We start from the raw sequence: 17,351 nt of genomic DNA on the forward strand, positions 1-17,351 counted from the left end.
ATCAATGAGATGGTTGTATTTAATGATTTTGGATAGGATTATCAAGAAAAGCATAAAACAAGAAGATTGATATTTTGCCAAAGTTAAGTTCGTCATCACTGAGAGATAGAACAAAAAAAAAAAAACAAAAATGAAAAAAAAAGAATTCCCTAAAGCTTTATAGTCTTCCAACAACATATTATGCTAACTGCACCAAGCAATAGTATATTGCAGAGTTCCTAAGTGAGATCAATAATCACACACAAAAATTTGATCTAACAATATAAAGTAAATTCAAGCAAAAAGGCTACTTGACGTCCAAGCTGTAATATATAATTGTACAACTACTGAACTTTGGGGAGGTGGAGTGAATTGGATTTTGTTTGAAAAACCATATAGCTGATTGAACAAGTTGTGGTATGTGATTGTGATGGAGCTCAGTAACTTTAGAAAAACATGGAAAGACTTGCGAGAAATAATGAAGAATGAAATGAGCAAAACTAACTTTGAGCAAATAAATCATTTTGATTATTATAAACACTTCAATTAACAATCTACAAACAGAATGAACTGATAAGCAGAAGAATATAATATATAGGATGAACTATACACACACATATATATCTACATACATACATATTCATATTTGTGTTTAAGGACAGTTATTTCTTTTTTATTTTTTTTTCTTTTTTAGTTGCTCTGGCTTCCTTCATGGTAGCCATTTCTTGAATGAAGTTGGGTAAGGGTAGAAAAAGAATAGTAAAAAAAATTACACAAAAATTTTCTTGTATGTATACATACAATATAAGTATTGTTGGGCAAAGTAGATTTACAGTTTCTTGTACAACCATCTTTTTATTCTACCATATTATGAAAATGCTTGTTTTATTCCATAAATACTAATGTAATAGAAGAATGGAATTAAAATTAAAATTAAAATGTTTTTTAATAGGAAAATCCTGAAATAATTTTCTTTTGGGCTTTTGCATTTTTGGCAAGACAATCAGTTAAGTGACTTGCCCAGGGTCACCCAGTCAGTAAGGGTCAAGTATCTGACGCTAAATTTGTACTCAGATCTTCCTGAATTGAGGAATCTATTCACTGACCCAACTAACTTCTCCAGCACTTTTTTTCAAAGTAGCAATTCTGATATTCTGAACTTCTTCATGAAATGAGGCCTATTTTTAAAAAACAGTCTTTCAAGAAAAATATTCTTCCAGGAGAGCAGAAAGCTGCAAAACAATTTTTTACTGTCACTCTTTCGAATAAAGGCCTCACTTTTAAAATATATAGAGATCTGAGTCAAATTTAAAGGAATACAAGTCATTACCCAATTTATAAAAGGTCAGAGGATATGAACAGGTATTTTTCAGATGAAAGAATTAAAGCTTTCTATAGTTATATGAAAAAAGTCCCTAAATCACTCTTGATTAGAGAAGTAACATTAAAGCAACTCTGAGGTATCACTTTATACTTATCAGAGTGGCTAAAATGACATAAAAGGAAAATGATAACTGTTGGAGAAGACACGGGAAAATTGTATCACTAATGCACTATTATGGAGCTGTGACTGACTCAATCATTCTGGAGAACAATGTGGAACTATGTCCAAAAAGCTATAAAATTGTGTCTACCCTTTGATATAGCATTACCAGTAGTAGATATTTACACCAAAGAGAGCATGAAAAAAAGGGGTAAGGACCCACATGTACATAATATTTACAGCAGCTCTTTCTGAGGTAGCTAGGACTTGGAAATTGAGAGGGAATGGCAGAACAAGTTGTGGTATATGAATGTAATGGAATACTACTGGGCAATAAGAAATGAGAAGGATTTCAGAAAAATCTGGAAAGCAACACAAGAACTGATATAAGTTAAGTAAGCAAAACTAGGAGAACATTATATACAGTAATAGCAACATTACTGTGATCAACTATGATGGACAACTCTTCCCAAGCAATACAATGACCTAAGACAGTTTCAAAAGACTCATGATTAAAAATGCTAACCACATCTGGAAGAACTATGTTGCCTGAATGCAAATCAAAGTTATCCCAAGTCCAATTATCAAGAGAACCAGAGGAAAGTCCCTGTGCATTAAATGGTCCACCTGTGAAAATTCTATAAGAGGATACATAAAGTGAGCTTCCCAGAAAGGGAAACCTTAGATGGATTCTGATCTGGATTGTAAGATGTTTGCACGATGATGAGATAGATCCCTCAAAATATTAAAATTTAATATATAAACTATACAAATGAACAAAAACTTATTACTTATGCCAGGTACTAGAGGATCTGGAGGATTCAAAAATACATAAAATAGTCCTTGCCTTCAAGGATTCATATTCTATTTAGATGAGGTTCTATTTAAACATCATTAAACTGAATTTGGTGACAATGAATTGGAATTACAAGGAACTTTAGCTATCATCTAGGTGATAGATATGTATATAATCTTTTGTAAACATGAACAATATATAAATGAGCATTCAGAATGTTTCATTATTATTCTATTTTAGAAGATTAAATCATTTCACTACTACTTCTATCACTATCTCTATTATTACTACTATTAAGAATAGTATTTATAAAAAGATTTAAGCTCTTTAAACAGTGCTTTTTCATGCATTTATCTTACTTAATCTTTATTAAAAAAAAACCTTGGAAGGTACTTATTAATATTATTCTCATTTACAAAGGAGGAAAATGAGGGAAATGGAAGTTAAATGATTTGATACAATTAATATCTAAATCCAAATATGAAATTAGGTTGTCTTTACTCTGGGATTAGCAATCTATCCATTGAGCCTGCCTGGCCACAATTTCAATTAAAAACTTTTTGATAAGATAGAGTAGACACAGATTTTCCCAAGCTGACTAAGGTTAAATAAAAATTGTCACTATAGATTATCATAAATTATTCACCTAATTTTTCCTAAGTTCAAACAATGTTTCATGGCCATCCATTTCCAAGCCAAGCACACTACCATTCCCATTTTATTTTTAATACCAATAGTCAAGCTGGCACTTATATATTATTATTATAATTAACAAAGAAACAACTAAGCTTATCTAATAAAATATTAAATCCTATTTGATACTGTTTTAAAGTGGTTTTTAGTCTTGTTTTACTCTTCATGACTCTGATAGGAGTTTTCTTGGTAAAGATACTGGAGTACTTTACTACTTTCTTCTCCAGTTCATTTTATAGATGAGGAAACTAAGGTTGATTTAAGTTATATGTCTTTGGTAACACAGCTAGTAAGTGTCTGAGATCTGATTAGAGCTCAAGCTCTATCCACTGTACCACTTAGTTGCCTCATTTGGTAATATCTACTTCAAAACTCCAAATTAAGAGGTACTTTGGAAATTAGTGTTAAATTAACTAAGTAACATAATGATTGTACAAGAGTCATTTACTCCTAATATCTTTGTAACTTACTCTAAGTAACTCATCATACCTGTATGTGTGTTTTTTTTCCCTTTAAAGCTTATCTTTTGTCAAAAGCAATAAAATTATAAAAATGTTTTTAACCTCAACAAGTTTGTCTCGGTAAAAGAATAAGAATGTATATTTTCTCTTGTGCTCTGCCTTCTCTTCTCTATCCAAATGCTAGCCATCCTTGAAGGCACTGCTCAAAATACATCTCTCCCAAGTCTTTTTCATTCATTCATTTATTTTATTTTTAATTTATTAGATGAAATAAGTAATTCTATATCACAGTAGAATAATAAAAAGGTGACTACACACAAAATTGCCACTCTTTTATGCATAATTTGCTATTCTTTAGGAAGTCTTTCCTGTGTCAGGAGAAGTAATGCTCTCCTCATTTAAACACTAGATAAAAAATTTTTATCTTTAAACATCATTTGACATTTTACTATTGTTTTGTATTGTTAGTTTTCAACAATTGTTCTTCAGTCACTCAGTCCTGTCTGACACTGAATGACTTCATGAACCACACTGTGTATGGGTTTCCTCGGCAAAGACGTTGGAATAGTTTGCCATTTTCTTCTCTAGCTCATTTTATAGATGACCAAGGCTCACACAGTAAGTGTATCAGGTTGAATGTGAACTCAGGTTCTTTTGAATCCAGGCCTAGCATCATTTTTCAATTAGGGAGATGCAAATTATTTCCCCAACACTTTCTACTTCTTTAATGTTTTATTTTGAAGGATGAATTTTAATATACCTGTTAAAAGTTACTTTAACATTGACCTAAGTTCTAGACAATTCTAAACATAATACTTTTCATTCTAAACTAGTTAGTTCCACTGCTATCTTACCTTTTAGGCAAGGTTAATCCTAAGCAAAAGATCTGAATGACGCAATTAGCTGTCCAAACCTCCACTGATCCATGTTCTTCTCTCCTTCTTCTTTCTGACTTTTCTCCCCCATTTTGATCTTTTTTTCTTAACAATTTTTTAACAAAAGTTTTATCCTAAACTCAATAGTTAAATAACACTAAATAAAATAGGCTTTCACACACACACACGCACACATGTGCATTTATGTTAGCTACAATTATTAAAACACGGAACAAGAGGGCAGAAGGAGAGAATAACCATGTATATAGTGCTGATGATGTGCCACATATTGTGCTAAATTCTTTACAATTATTAACACTTGGAGTCTCCCAACAACCCTTTGAGGCAGGAGGTGTTATCTTCACTTTATAAATGTGAAAATTGAGGCCAACAGTGAATAAATGACTTGCTGAAGTTTCTAGTTACAGTTAAGTGCTGTGGTCAAATCTGAACTCATATCTTCCTGACTCCAGATTGAATGTTCTGTCCATTGACCCACTAACCACTCAATGATATTTCAATTATTCTTTGGAAGATATAACTCAAATATAAATTCATCTTGTTAAGTTATTAAGATGTTCCACTGGAAACTCCCATTATCTATCCTGGTCTTGAAATTCATTAATGGTATGTTTAGTTACTGTTTTTACTACTAATTTTGCTTCTTTTCTACTTCTAATCTAGGCATATTATATTTTTGATAAGTACTGAAACATTCCATCTAAGTTAACAGTTTTGCTGGCCTATGATTGGGGAAAACTGATATTTTTATTTATTCTTACTTCATTAAGAAATCTTTTAACATTTTTTTAAAAATTCTGTTTTCCTCAATTAAGTAAAACGAGAAAATATTTATAAAAATGTTTGTCCTTTTCTGTTTTCTTTACCTTACTCTTTACTCTCTTTTAAAATAAGTGAATTGTTAATGATTTTAGTCTTTGTCAAAACATAAAAGATAATTGTTATATTTATTCATTCAGTTATTTTTTGCCTTCAATTTTATTAATCTCTTCTTTGAATTTCAATATTTCTGAGTTGATTTAAAGTTGGAGTAGTTTTTATTTGTTGTATTTCTAGGTTGCTTTTTTAATTATATGCCAAATTAATTTTCTCTTTCAGTTTTACTGATGAAAGCACATACAGATATAAATTCCTCCACTAAGTTCAGCTTTAACTATATTCTAAAACTTTTAGTATAATCTCACTGATATAATTTTCTTTGAAAAAATATTGCTTCTATGATTTGTTCTTTGACATATCAATTCTTTAGGATTAAGTTTTTTTTCTCCAATTAGCTTATATTTTTTTCTTCAAAGGCTCTTTCTTGAATAGAATTTTTATTGCAGTATGATCAATACTGCAATGTATAATATGCATTTTTGTGAGTTTTTATAAGATGATTTGTGATCAGGTGATTTTTTTTTTCAATAAAGAGAGAAGAAAAGGAATAAGCAATCATATAGCACATACTAAGTAAGAATGACCTCATTTGAGACTAAGATTGGTATTATCCCCATTTTATAGATGAGAAAACTGAGGAAAGCAGACATTCAGCATTTTTCCCAGAGTCACACAGCCAATGGGGTCTGAGGCTGAATTTGGAACTTGAGTCTTCCTGACATCCAATGCCATTCTAATGGTGTCATGCTTCAAGCAAAAAATATTTAGATTACTTTCTGTTTCCATTTAGTCATTTCCAGAGATCAATAAACTCTTGGCTATTCTATGGTCCCTCATTTTCTACTTTCTTTGAAGACTATCAAAACAGAATGAACCATTCCCTGGCCCTCTTCCTAATTTATTAAAATTTTTAATGACCTTTGAAAACCTTAGGGCTCTGAAGGGCAGTAAGGTGGCACAGTAGATAAAGCACCGGCCCTGGAGTCAGGAGGACCTGAGTTCAAATTTGACCCCAGGCACTTAATAATTACCTAGCTATGTGACCCTGAGCAAGTCGCTTAACCCCATTGCCTTACCAAACACACACACACACACACACACACACACACACACACACACACACACCTTAGGGATCTAAAAGCCCATTTATTAATTTACCCTTATAAATGAGTAAACATTTTACTTTACTCTTATTAACAAGAAAACAGTTCAACTTCACACGATTCATTTTAACTGGCCAAATATTTATATATTTTTACGTTTCTCCTGCATTTCTACTCAATTGTGGTTTTTTTTCACCAGTAATGCTTAGAAATCTGATATTTCATTAAAGATAGACTTCGCTCCCCCCCCCCCTTCCCTCACTCCCCTGAAGAAACATATTCAGTACTGCTAGAAAGAGTTTTTGTTTTTGTTTTTGTCTCTATTTTGGTTTGGTTTAAAGTTTCTATTTTTTTGTTGTTGTTACTGTTTTGAGGAGGCAGTTTAATGGATACAGTGCTGGACCTAGATCCAGGAAGACTCATCTTAAATTTAAATCTAGCCTTGGACATTTATTCGCTGTGTGAGCCTAGGCAAGACATTTGACCCTTTTTTGACTCAGTTTCTCATTTATAACATTAGGAGAAAGAAACAGGAAATCACTTCATTACCTTAGCCAAGAAAACTCAAAACAAAGTTACAAGGAGTCAGATATAACTAAAAAAAGATTGAACAACCAATTTTGTCTTTTGGACCTTTCTATACCATCTATACTTTGATTCCAGCAGCAATCAAGTTTTGTGTGAGCCTGACTGTAGCTACTTGGAATCAGAACCTTTTCTTTCTGGCTGTCTGCAATAGAATTTTTTTATTTGACTTAGAAGGCTTTTCAATTTGGCTCCGACATTTCTAGTGAGGATTCCTTTTAGGATATGAGTGATAACATCTAGGCAGTTTTCATTTATAATTTCTTGAAACATAGTATCCAATTCAGGGACAGGGAGGCAATGATTCTCAAGCAGTTCAATGGTATATAGATTATTTCTCCCTGTTTTATATTTCATGCCATTTATTGATACTTTATATTCTGGATTTTCTTTTTTCAATCTTATGATTTTGTTTTAATATCTTTACATTGAGCAAATTCCTATTTGTACATTCCAATTTTAAGATAGTTCTAATCTTTTGTAAGGTTTATAAATTCTCTGATCTAAGGTATTATGCTCCTTGCCAGTTTTTTAAATTCCCTAGTCCATGTTAAATGTCTGGTTTCATTCTTCTAATCTTTATAATCAGGATAGTCATTTGGTTTTGACTTATGTGGAATTTATTTTCATCTTCTATATTTATTCCTTGGACATTTCTTAGTCCAAGATATTTATTCATTGTAATCCGTGTTTCATTTTGCTTTTCCTTCTTATTCATATTCCCAGACTCAGTTTCTGAATTAGGGGCTTGTATTTCAGTCAAATTCTGCTTTCATACTACTGAATAATGTGAATAGATTTTGCTTGATCCTGAGTCACTATATAAGAACAGGCTCTGCCTTTTTCAAGAACTGTCTTGCCTCTGTTGTCATTTAGACCTAGGTAATGGGTGAAGTGAATGGCACCTATCTGCCAGGTCAAGTTGGTAGTCCTTCATGGAGATTAAGAATTAACCTGTTGTTAGAAGTAATTGTCTCCTTAAATAAGAGAGAAGTCATGAAAAGGTTAATGTAGAGCCAAGAGATTCAGGCAAGAATGAGGGGGCAACCCTGAGATTATAGAGCAAATATTAGCAGATGCTTTTGAAGGTATCAAGGGGAAAAGGTGGTAGAAGCAGCAATGGGGAGTAACAGAATTCTGTTTGCAATTACATAGAGTCTTAAGCAAAACAATGTAAGGCAAAATAGCCTATGGAATGACAGGGAAACCATGCAGCCCAATTAGCAACTCCCTACAGCAAGGTGTGTAATCTCTGGGTTTATTTTTTGTTTGACCACTGTCTGGCAATCCCTACTCTGAAATGTACAACTTTTTACAAATTTCTCATAAAATACTATTAGTATTTGCTGTCATATCAAAGAGGCTTTTTCCATTGATTTTTGTTTAATTCTACAGATGTGATGAGGTTATCACAGATGATAAACAAGTTAAAATTAACTAAAGATGCCTTCCTGCAAGTTAATGTATAATTACCTGATACAAAAATAAAAGTGCTTTGTTTAGGAGAAAATTCTCTCAATCAAGTAATGCCTTTGCACAATGTACTTCTAAGTACTTCTCTAGCTGAATGTTAATATTCCATACATTTTGATAAAATTCTGTTTACCTGATCCTCTCATAGATCTAGATGAGGACCTTGAGTCACCCTTCTACATGCAATATTGTGCCAGGTATTGGTTTGGCTCAATCTCTGAATCTGGGACTGGGCTGATGTGTATATTGTCTTCTACCAACCCAAACTGGACAGACCTCCACAAGAGTCGGGCAATCTTTTGGTGCACTCCTAGACTGGAAGGAGTGGTTTAGAGCAGATTTTGGGGGAGGGGTCTTTTTATCATTATTCTTTCTTCTGCATGTCTCACTGGGGTGTCTGTCAGGGAAACAGGCTCCTCTAGGTCTTAACAACTGCCATATTCCCACATCTTCTTCTATGGTACCAGTGGTTGTGCTTCCATATATCTTATCATACTGTCACTAAAGTGACAGAGGCACTGACTACAGGAGGGGATCGAAGCTACACAGCATAGAGGTAGTCTGACTACTGAGGAACCTAAAGTATTCACAAATCTGGTGGTAGTCACACTGTTATTCTTCATTTCCTGCAGCTGGCTACACCTGCCTCGTAAATTCAAGTCTTCCAGACTCAGACAAACTATTGTCAAGTACTAAAAGAACAATTACAGACAATGGCTGTAATATTTGAAAGACCATGGAAAATGGGAATAGTATGGAACTGGATGAGAGAAAACGTCCTGATTTTCAAAAAAGAAAAGAGAAGAGCATGTTCAAACTATAGATCAGTGATCTTGACTTAACCAGGAAAATTCTGGCAAATCACTAAACTATACTAACCGACATAACTGATTTAGGCTTGATATCAAGTAAACTTCTCTTAGAAACTGTCAAAGTAGAATGGGCCCTTTTTAAAGGTGTCCTCCAAATATCCTCTGAGGACATCTTCAAGCAGGTGCTGAATAACCACATGTTACATACATTATTGTGTAGATTCTTTTCATGCATTGGCTAGAATAATTAATCACTTGGGGATAATGTTAGGCCTTCAGTCTTGAAGAAGACCATGACATCTGGGAGGTGATGCCATGACAAGCACATGACTTGGATTTGAGTGAGAAGAGGCTGTGCTAAGTCATGAGACTCACTTTCTCCTCCAGAGCCATCTGGGTCCAGTGGCCAGATATGAATCAAGATGAATGGAGATGGCCTTGGATGTAAGGCAACCAGGGTAAAATGACTTGCCCAAGATCACACAGCTAATAAGAGTCAAGTGTCTGAGACTGGATTCGAACTCTCATCCTCCTGAGTCCAAGGACAGTGTTCTACCCACTCTACTAACTAGCTGCCCTAGTTCTGGTTCTAGTTCTGGTTCTGGACAAATCACATAAATACTGGTTCTAAGTTTTCTCATTTGTAAAATGAAAATGTGCTGAAACAGATATATATACTACCTTCGATTTCCAGTAAATTGTTCTAAAAGTGAACAGTATTACATTGTTACTTAAATGATAGAGACATTTCCCCCTTTTCACCACATTCATTACTTTACTCATACATTATTGCTTTATTATAGTTTTAATTACACAAGAAAGATGTCAACCAATATGCCAACATAAAAAGGAAAGAAATGAAATGAAATCATTTTCAATCAAACTTGAAGTTAGAATTTTGCCATATATCTACTGACTTTAAAAGACAATATTCACCAATATACTGTATTTAAATAAAGGGGCTGCTGCTTTAGTGACAGACTACAAGATAATGGAAGCAATAATTATTTAATCCAGTTATATTTTAATCTAATATTAATGTAAAATATTTTAAAATAGATACATTAGTTTTAGTTTTAAGTTTATATCTTTTATGGGTTTTTTAATTTTCAAATTAGGTTAACAGATACTAGTCAATTCACTTAAAAAATCTCAAAGTGACAGAATTACATTTGGTTATCAGCAGCATTATTTTTTTAAGCACCAAATTAAAGCAAAAGGACAATATAGGTCATAAAAATGAAAAAAAATTTCATATCAACCTTAAAAATAACTACATATTTTTTTAATTTCTAGTTTATTTATAATAAGGGATTAGATGGAGAAGCAGTAGATTATAATTAAAATAGAAAACAGTGAACATAATAAATTAGTTTACCTGTGAATAAGCAGAAACCTCAGGATTTATTAACAAGCAAAAATATATTTATTAATAATTCATTCATTATTAGCAACAACAGTGACAACATGAGGCTTTGAACCCAAATATTTTAAAATCAAAGAAACATAAAACATTTTAATCTATTAACCAAAGAAACTAGACTTGAACAAATATTCTATGATTCAAACAAATGGAAGAAACAAATATAAACTAACTGTGGAAGAGTGAGTCTGTCTTAATTATGTTAGCAATGAGCTTATATACGTAGCTTTTTTTGTCTTCTGTTCCAAACCTGAAGGGAACCCCAAGAAAAGGAAAAAAAAAGATGAAAACCAATAAATAGGCAACTGAATTCCTTTGATACTATGTTCAAGAAAAAGCATTCAATTTCAACTGAAATTTTAGCTTAAAAGATAAGGATGTCTCCTAAAATATCAATTTTAGAAACATATCTTTGGGTCTCATGTTGCCTACATAGCCTACATGTTAGTGATAACAGACACTAAAACATAACTTCTCAGTTGGATACATTTTTAAAACAATGTGGAAATTAAATAATACAGTAACATAAAACTTTACAAATGATGAAACTGTTTCTTCACTCAGATTCAGTGTTGTAATTTGATAGAATAAAGCTTTCAAGAAAGCTGTTCATTTATTTCAATTGACACATTTATAAGAATTTGATACTTTCAAAATAAATTTACTTTATACATACAAATCAAATAAATCAATATTAGATGACATTAGCACCTTTAGTGTCTTTCATTTAACAAATTCTCATGGCACGTCAGTGCTTTATCAACATATAAGTATACAATTTTTAATGGCTTATTTTGAGACAGAAATAAAGATATATAAGAATTTTTGATAATGCCTAATCACATAACTTGGAAACATTTAAAATCTGAAGATGAAATCTGAAAAAGCATTCCATAAAAACAATTACTTTTTAAACTTTGAAACACTGAAAAAAGAAAATACTAGGGTTTGAAAAAATTCTGTGGAGAGTACAAATGTTTGTTTATCCTAGGGAAGACTCCTACCTATCTTCCAATAGTTGAAGGGCTATCATGTGTAGGTGGATGAATACTTGTTTTGTTTTGCCCCTCAAAAGCAAGTTCACCAACAATATGCAGAAGCTTTCAAGCTCAGAGATTAGTCATATGGAAAAGGAAAAACTTTTCAGCAGAATTGGAAAAATACTATTAAAAAAAAAGTAAAGCCCTGAATGATTTCCAAGGGGAGTTTCAAATAATATTATGAAATATGATTCATCCACTTGGAATAGGCAAGTTATTTCATATATTTCAAGTGAAGATAAGAATGAAAAATGAATTATTAGCAGGGTCAGTTCTATTATAATTCTCTGTATCAAATGAGTACAATTGAGAACTTTGGTTCTAAAATCTATCACCTTAAATCCCATTTTCCAGGAATTCAATCTGATGTCAAAAGACATGTCATAACTTAGATTTCAGACTCTAGTGTCTCAAATCTGTTTATATAGTTCATAATGTAATTACAGCTACCTTAAGACAGATGAGGCAGAAGGCAGCAATATACTAAAATCTAATTGAAAAATGCAGTTGTCCAGAAGCACTTGTGGGGAAGAGGTCTCTGAAAAGCTGCTCAGAGCTTCAGAGTTTGAAGTGAAATTTTTGATGTTGTCACTCTCAATCTATTGAATGGCTGACAGACAATCAAACCCGTCTGGCTGGCTGGCAGCTCATTTTGCTGGCAGGTGGCAAACAATTAGACACACCAATTTGTGCCTCCTGATGACATTAAAGCATGAAACTAAGTTGTATGCAGGGCCTAGTGATTTGTGTGAAAGCATTTCAAAAATAATACTCTTTGCCGTGGCAACTCATTTCAGACTGCCACCTCCCATTATGGCTTTGAGCAGTGAAGACGACAGACTTGAGTTACGTGCAGAGCAAGGCCGCTTCTGTTCAATCCCTCATCAGCGCCCCCGGAGACCTCAATCCCCTCCTTTCATCAATATCACCTCATCATTTACATTTGATAGTACTTCAGCTTCTGCATATATTAACTATCCAGGAGTCTCTTTTCCTAATATGACTTAAAAAATGCTTTGTGCTCTGTTACTTCAATCCTACTTGTACAATTTAGAAAATAACTACATTTTCTAGGTGAGGAACAACATAAAAGTTATATGATTTTTTAAAGTCAATGATGTGCTACTGGGAATATTATGTTGTGAAATTTTAATCTTAGGATGAAATTGGGAGGTAAACTTATTCTAACTTAAAGTTATATATACATATATATATATATAACTTTAAGTTAGAATAAGTTTAAGCAGTAATAGTTTAAGCAGTAATATATTTCAAATTTATATATATATATAAATATGAAATATATTACTGCTTAAACTATATTTGGTTTGGATTCTCTTAAAATACTTTCAATAACACTTGCCAGGTTAGCCTTTTATCAAAATATTAGCTCATATAGATAATCTGAAAATAAGTATTATATAAAACTTTAAAAATAATGATTTAATGAGTTTTTCATATTGTCATAGAAATATGTAAAACATTTTGACAAGATATATCACTGAATTATTATGTATTTGGACACTAAGACAATTTTTCCCTTAAAAAAATTTTTAAATTCATTTCAATATTCATCACGTTATCCAACAAAATCTTAACTAGCTCAAATACTCTCAAAATTCTTGAAGTTTTTTTAAGTACAGTATTCTTTATATATATCATTAGAAGTGATGACATTTTCAATGTTAATATAAAAACATTAACATGTCATGAAAAATTAAGAGAATTTCCTTGTCATCTAAATAATCTTTTAAAATATATGAAACAATAGAAACCATGAGGGACATATACTCTATTCTTACAAAATATTTTTAAAAATTATTATGGTTCTATTTTTATTTGTATATTATATGAAACATTTTATAAAAAATTATAGCAAAATATTTTCTCTAAAATCATTAAAAATAAATGATAGGGAATAGAAAAAATATAAAATGTGGTTTTCAATAAATAGGCTAAAATAGTAATTTACTATGAAATTTTAATAGAGAATTAACTCCCTTGAAATAGGCTTTTAAATAGGTTTGAAAAAATATTTATTGGCATATAGCTATGCTTTTCTATTCCTCCTCAGTTTTCAATGACATCTTATTAACTCTTATCCACTCCTTTTTTTTTTCACCAAAACAAATAAACTCGCCTTTAAACTAGTCACTTTAACATGTTTATATTTCTTTGAATAAAAAGTAATTTAAAATTTCAATGACACTGATTTGCTTCAGGTGCCAATTTAAAGCATTAAATGTAAATAAATATAAATATAAATAAAATATAAAATAATATTTTAGCATTGCATTCAGCATCATTCACTTAATAATTTAGTATTAAGCATTTTAAAGTATAACTTTAAAAAATATTTTTCCCTATACATATATTCTCTTAGATTATTGGAGTGGAAAGTTACTTCAGATAAAAATTTCTCATTGAACTTTTTTGAATTAATATTGTCTTTCATATCCATCACTTTAGTCAAAGATGTATGCTTTGTTTCCGAATAAAATAAAATAAAAATAACTGGAAATTCTTGAAGCATTTTAATGTGATGTCAACCCTTAGAATTTTCTAATATAGCTAACTTGATCCTACTCTTTTTCCTTCATAGGTGTTTTAGAAATCTGGCAAAAATAAAAATTAACTCTACAATGAAACTTGTATTTCATAGTAAAACTTTTCTATTGATTAATGCTGATTATATGATAAAGGTGATCACAGAAAGCTACTATTTCTTCTTTATATGTATGAATTAACAAAAGGGCATTTTAACTTGAAATATGACCTCTAAATGTCTGGGTGATTATCTACTCTAATACCTTCATTTAATCTATGAACCTGAGAAACTAAAATATATATCACCTTGTCCATTTTTACAAGAGAGGAAGCAGGGGCCCAGGGATGTTGTCTAAGCAATAGTATTAGAATCAGTCTGGAATAAAATCTAAGTCTTCTGTCTAGTTCAATATAATCCATTTCACACCATATTCTTATTTTTCAAGTATATTTAAAATAAATAATTAATTAGAAAATTATTTTCTATGAAATTCTAAAATAAATCAGGTTGGTCTTCTCAAGTTGATGGCCTGAATTCAACCATTAGTACTCTAATTTATGATCTACAGAAAACATTTGCTAGGCTCAATTTTTTGATTAGTACTTTTCTTAATTAGTACTTATATATCATACTCCAAATGTATCCTAAAATAAATTTTGGAAACATACCTTTGGTCTCATGTTGCATACATTGATATGTTGGTGATAGCAGACACTAAAACATAACTGTCTGGGTGGAATATTTTCTACATGTTTAAACCATTGTGGAAGTTAAATAATACAGTAACATAAAACTTTACAAATGATGAAACTGTTTGAAGATCATGAGCTAATTATATATGTTTACTTATAACAATATGAGTAATAAACTCAGTACATACCTGTCAAAGGAATGAAACTGCATAGGAAGAATAGAATGAGCTTCCCTCTTCAATGCAGGATCTGGGTAAGGGATAGGGTCAGGACCACATTCTGGAATTTCAACAGGAGCAGCGACAAGGCTCTTTAATATTTCCTTGACATTAATGCCTTTGGTTTGGCTGATACTAGATATGGATGGTGCAGGTTTGAGCATTTCATTAGGACTCTCGGTTAAGCTTTCTTGTGATTTTTTCACCTCAGAAGACAAAGTAGATAATAATTCACTCATGGCATCAGGACCTGCGCTAGTCTCTAGTTCTGCTCCATTCAAGATGCTAGTTATCTGCTCCTCTCCAATTCCTGAATCTGTATGAGGAATTGAACTTTCCAGATGAATCTCTTCACCAGGTGTTGGTGTTTCTTTTTCTTTCATGTTATCCTGAAATGCAGCTGGAGTTTCTGTATTGAAAGAAGTAGGTATAAAATGTTTAAGAAATCTAAATAAATTATACATTTGATTTATATACATTTGAATATTTTAATCCACTTCATCAGGATGGACAAGAGTCAGTTCAAAAGAACTACTCAAGAGCATTAAATTTTCAATCTGAGCATTTATACCTCAGGAATTTGCAAACATTACAAATAACAGCATATGTTGTTTTGTTCATTGTCTAGAAAGTGATGGAGAAAATGTTAATAATGCAGACTGAACATAAAAGTATAATGAAGGCCTTTTTTGTCCCACAGTCAATAATCAAAATATTTTCCAGAACATCACTAATCAGAATATAACAATGAAATAAAAGGTTATAAGAATCAAAAAATAATATGCAAAATGAAAATAACAAGAAAAGCTTAAAATTAATTTTTAAAAAGATGTAGAAAATATTCTACATGATAAATATCTATATAAGAAATATCTATTTAGCCCATCACCTAGGCAAGAAAATTTATACTTTTAAAAACATTAGGAATTATTAGTGTTTTCTTTGATTTTAAGTTATTTTACTAGGCAGCTAAAACTAAATACCTGACATTTTGCTGAAATTTTATAAAAGTCCATCAAGTTTTAATTTCTTTAAAAACTGAATGATGTGGGAGACAAAACGCAAATATTCAAATCTAATAAAAGTATCTGCTCAAGATATTAAAACCTATAAAATAAAGTTGCATGTGCAAGTTTTTAAAATGGTATATTGGATTACAACAGGGTAGGTAGAATGAGAAATGTGAGTCCATGAATTAGTGGTTGTAGTGTCCCCACCATCAGGAAGGTGATGTCATAACCTACAAGGGAATTGAATTTAAATGAGGCAGGGCTGTACAAAGTTATCAGCCCCACTCTTTCCTCCAAAGCTATCTGAGTCCATTGGCAAGATATAGATCAGAACAACTAGATATGGCCTGGCTATGGGAGACCTTGGCCTTTTTTCAGTTTAAGGTCTTTCAAAGGTCTCAGTTTTTCTTAAGCAGCACCTTTTCAGTGATTAAGGCTAGGTAAGAAAAGAGGAAAAGAATGATCTCTTTTACCTAGTTCAAAAACAAACAAAGAAAACCAATCTGGGGAAGACCCTCAGGGTTTCTACCTAAAACAGAAACAATACTATATACACTCACTATGAACCATCAGAGAACCTAAAGACTAAGTGAGGATTGGGCTTAGACCTACTGATGGCCAATCAATGAGAGCCAGAGTGATTTGGGCTTAAAGCATGATCCTTAAAAAAGAAATCTAAGGTGTCAGCAATCAAAATTTATATTTATTTGACCAGCTCCCTAGCAGGTAAGGGTAAGGAAATATATGTAATAGATAATACTAATGAAATACATTTTAGATTTAGAGTTGGAAGGAACCTTGTAGTTCATCCTAATCCAATCTCATAAATTAACAGAGGAAGTAACTGAGAAGGGGCAAAAAAGTTAAGTTTGTTCACAGTCACACAGGTAATAAATGCTAGTGCTAGGACCCCAGGATCTCTGACCAAATTCAAGGCTCTATATTCTTACTTATATTCTTAATTTTTAAAAAATTTATATTTTCTAAGACTTAGGCCCTCATTTACTAAGACATACACTTTTATATAAGGTGCTCTATTACATTCTCTGTAATAGGTATATACAGATATTTATTTCTACTTTTAAGAGTCTGTCAAGAACCAATAAACGTACACCTCAAACACTATACTAAGCTCTAGGGATTCACAGAAAGGCATATAATAGTCTTTGCTATCAAGGAGTTCACAATTTCTTGGGAGAGAAGACAACAGAAAATGAAGCTGAAAAACTGGAGATTGAGGATATGAAGGTGCTTAGCACT

General features: G+C 31.8%; 1 protein-coding gene across 7 annotated transcripts in view; it reads right to left on the minus strand.

The window, feature by feature from the left end:
* Nucleotides 1-17,351, minus strand: part of NBEA (neurobeachin) — a 796,125-nt gene that overhangs the window by 506,745 nt on the left and 272,029 nt on the right. For all 7 annotated transcript variants that reach the window (XM_074216034.1, XM_074216037.1, XM_074216036.1 and 4 more), the window contains one exon: nucleotides 15,052-15,490. In XM_074216034.1, coding sequence (XP_074072135.1) covers nucleotides 15,052-15,490 — 439 coding nt within the window. The remainder of the gene's footprint in view (nucleotides 1-15,051; nucleotides 15,491-17,351) is intronic.

This window comes from Macrotis lagotis, chromosome 1 (genome assembly GCF_037893015.1).
Source record: "Macrotis lagotis isolate mMagLag1 chromosome 1, bilby.v1.9.chrom.fasta, whole genome shotgun sequence".
Lineage (NCBI taxonomy): Eukaryota > Metazoa > Chordata > Mammalia > Peramelemorphia > Peramelidae > Macrotis > Macrotis lagotis.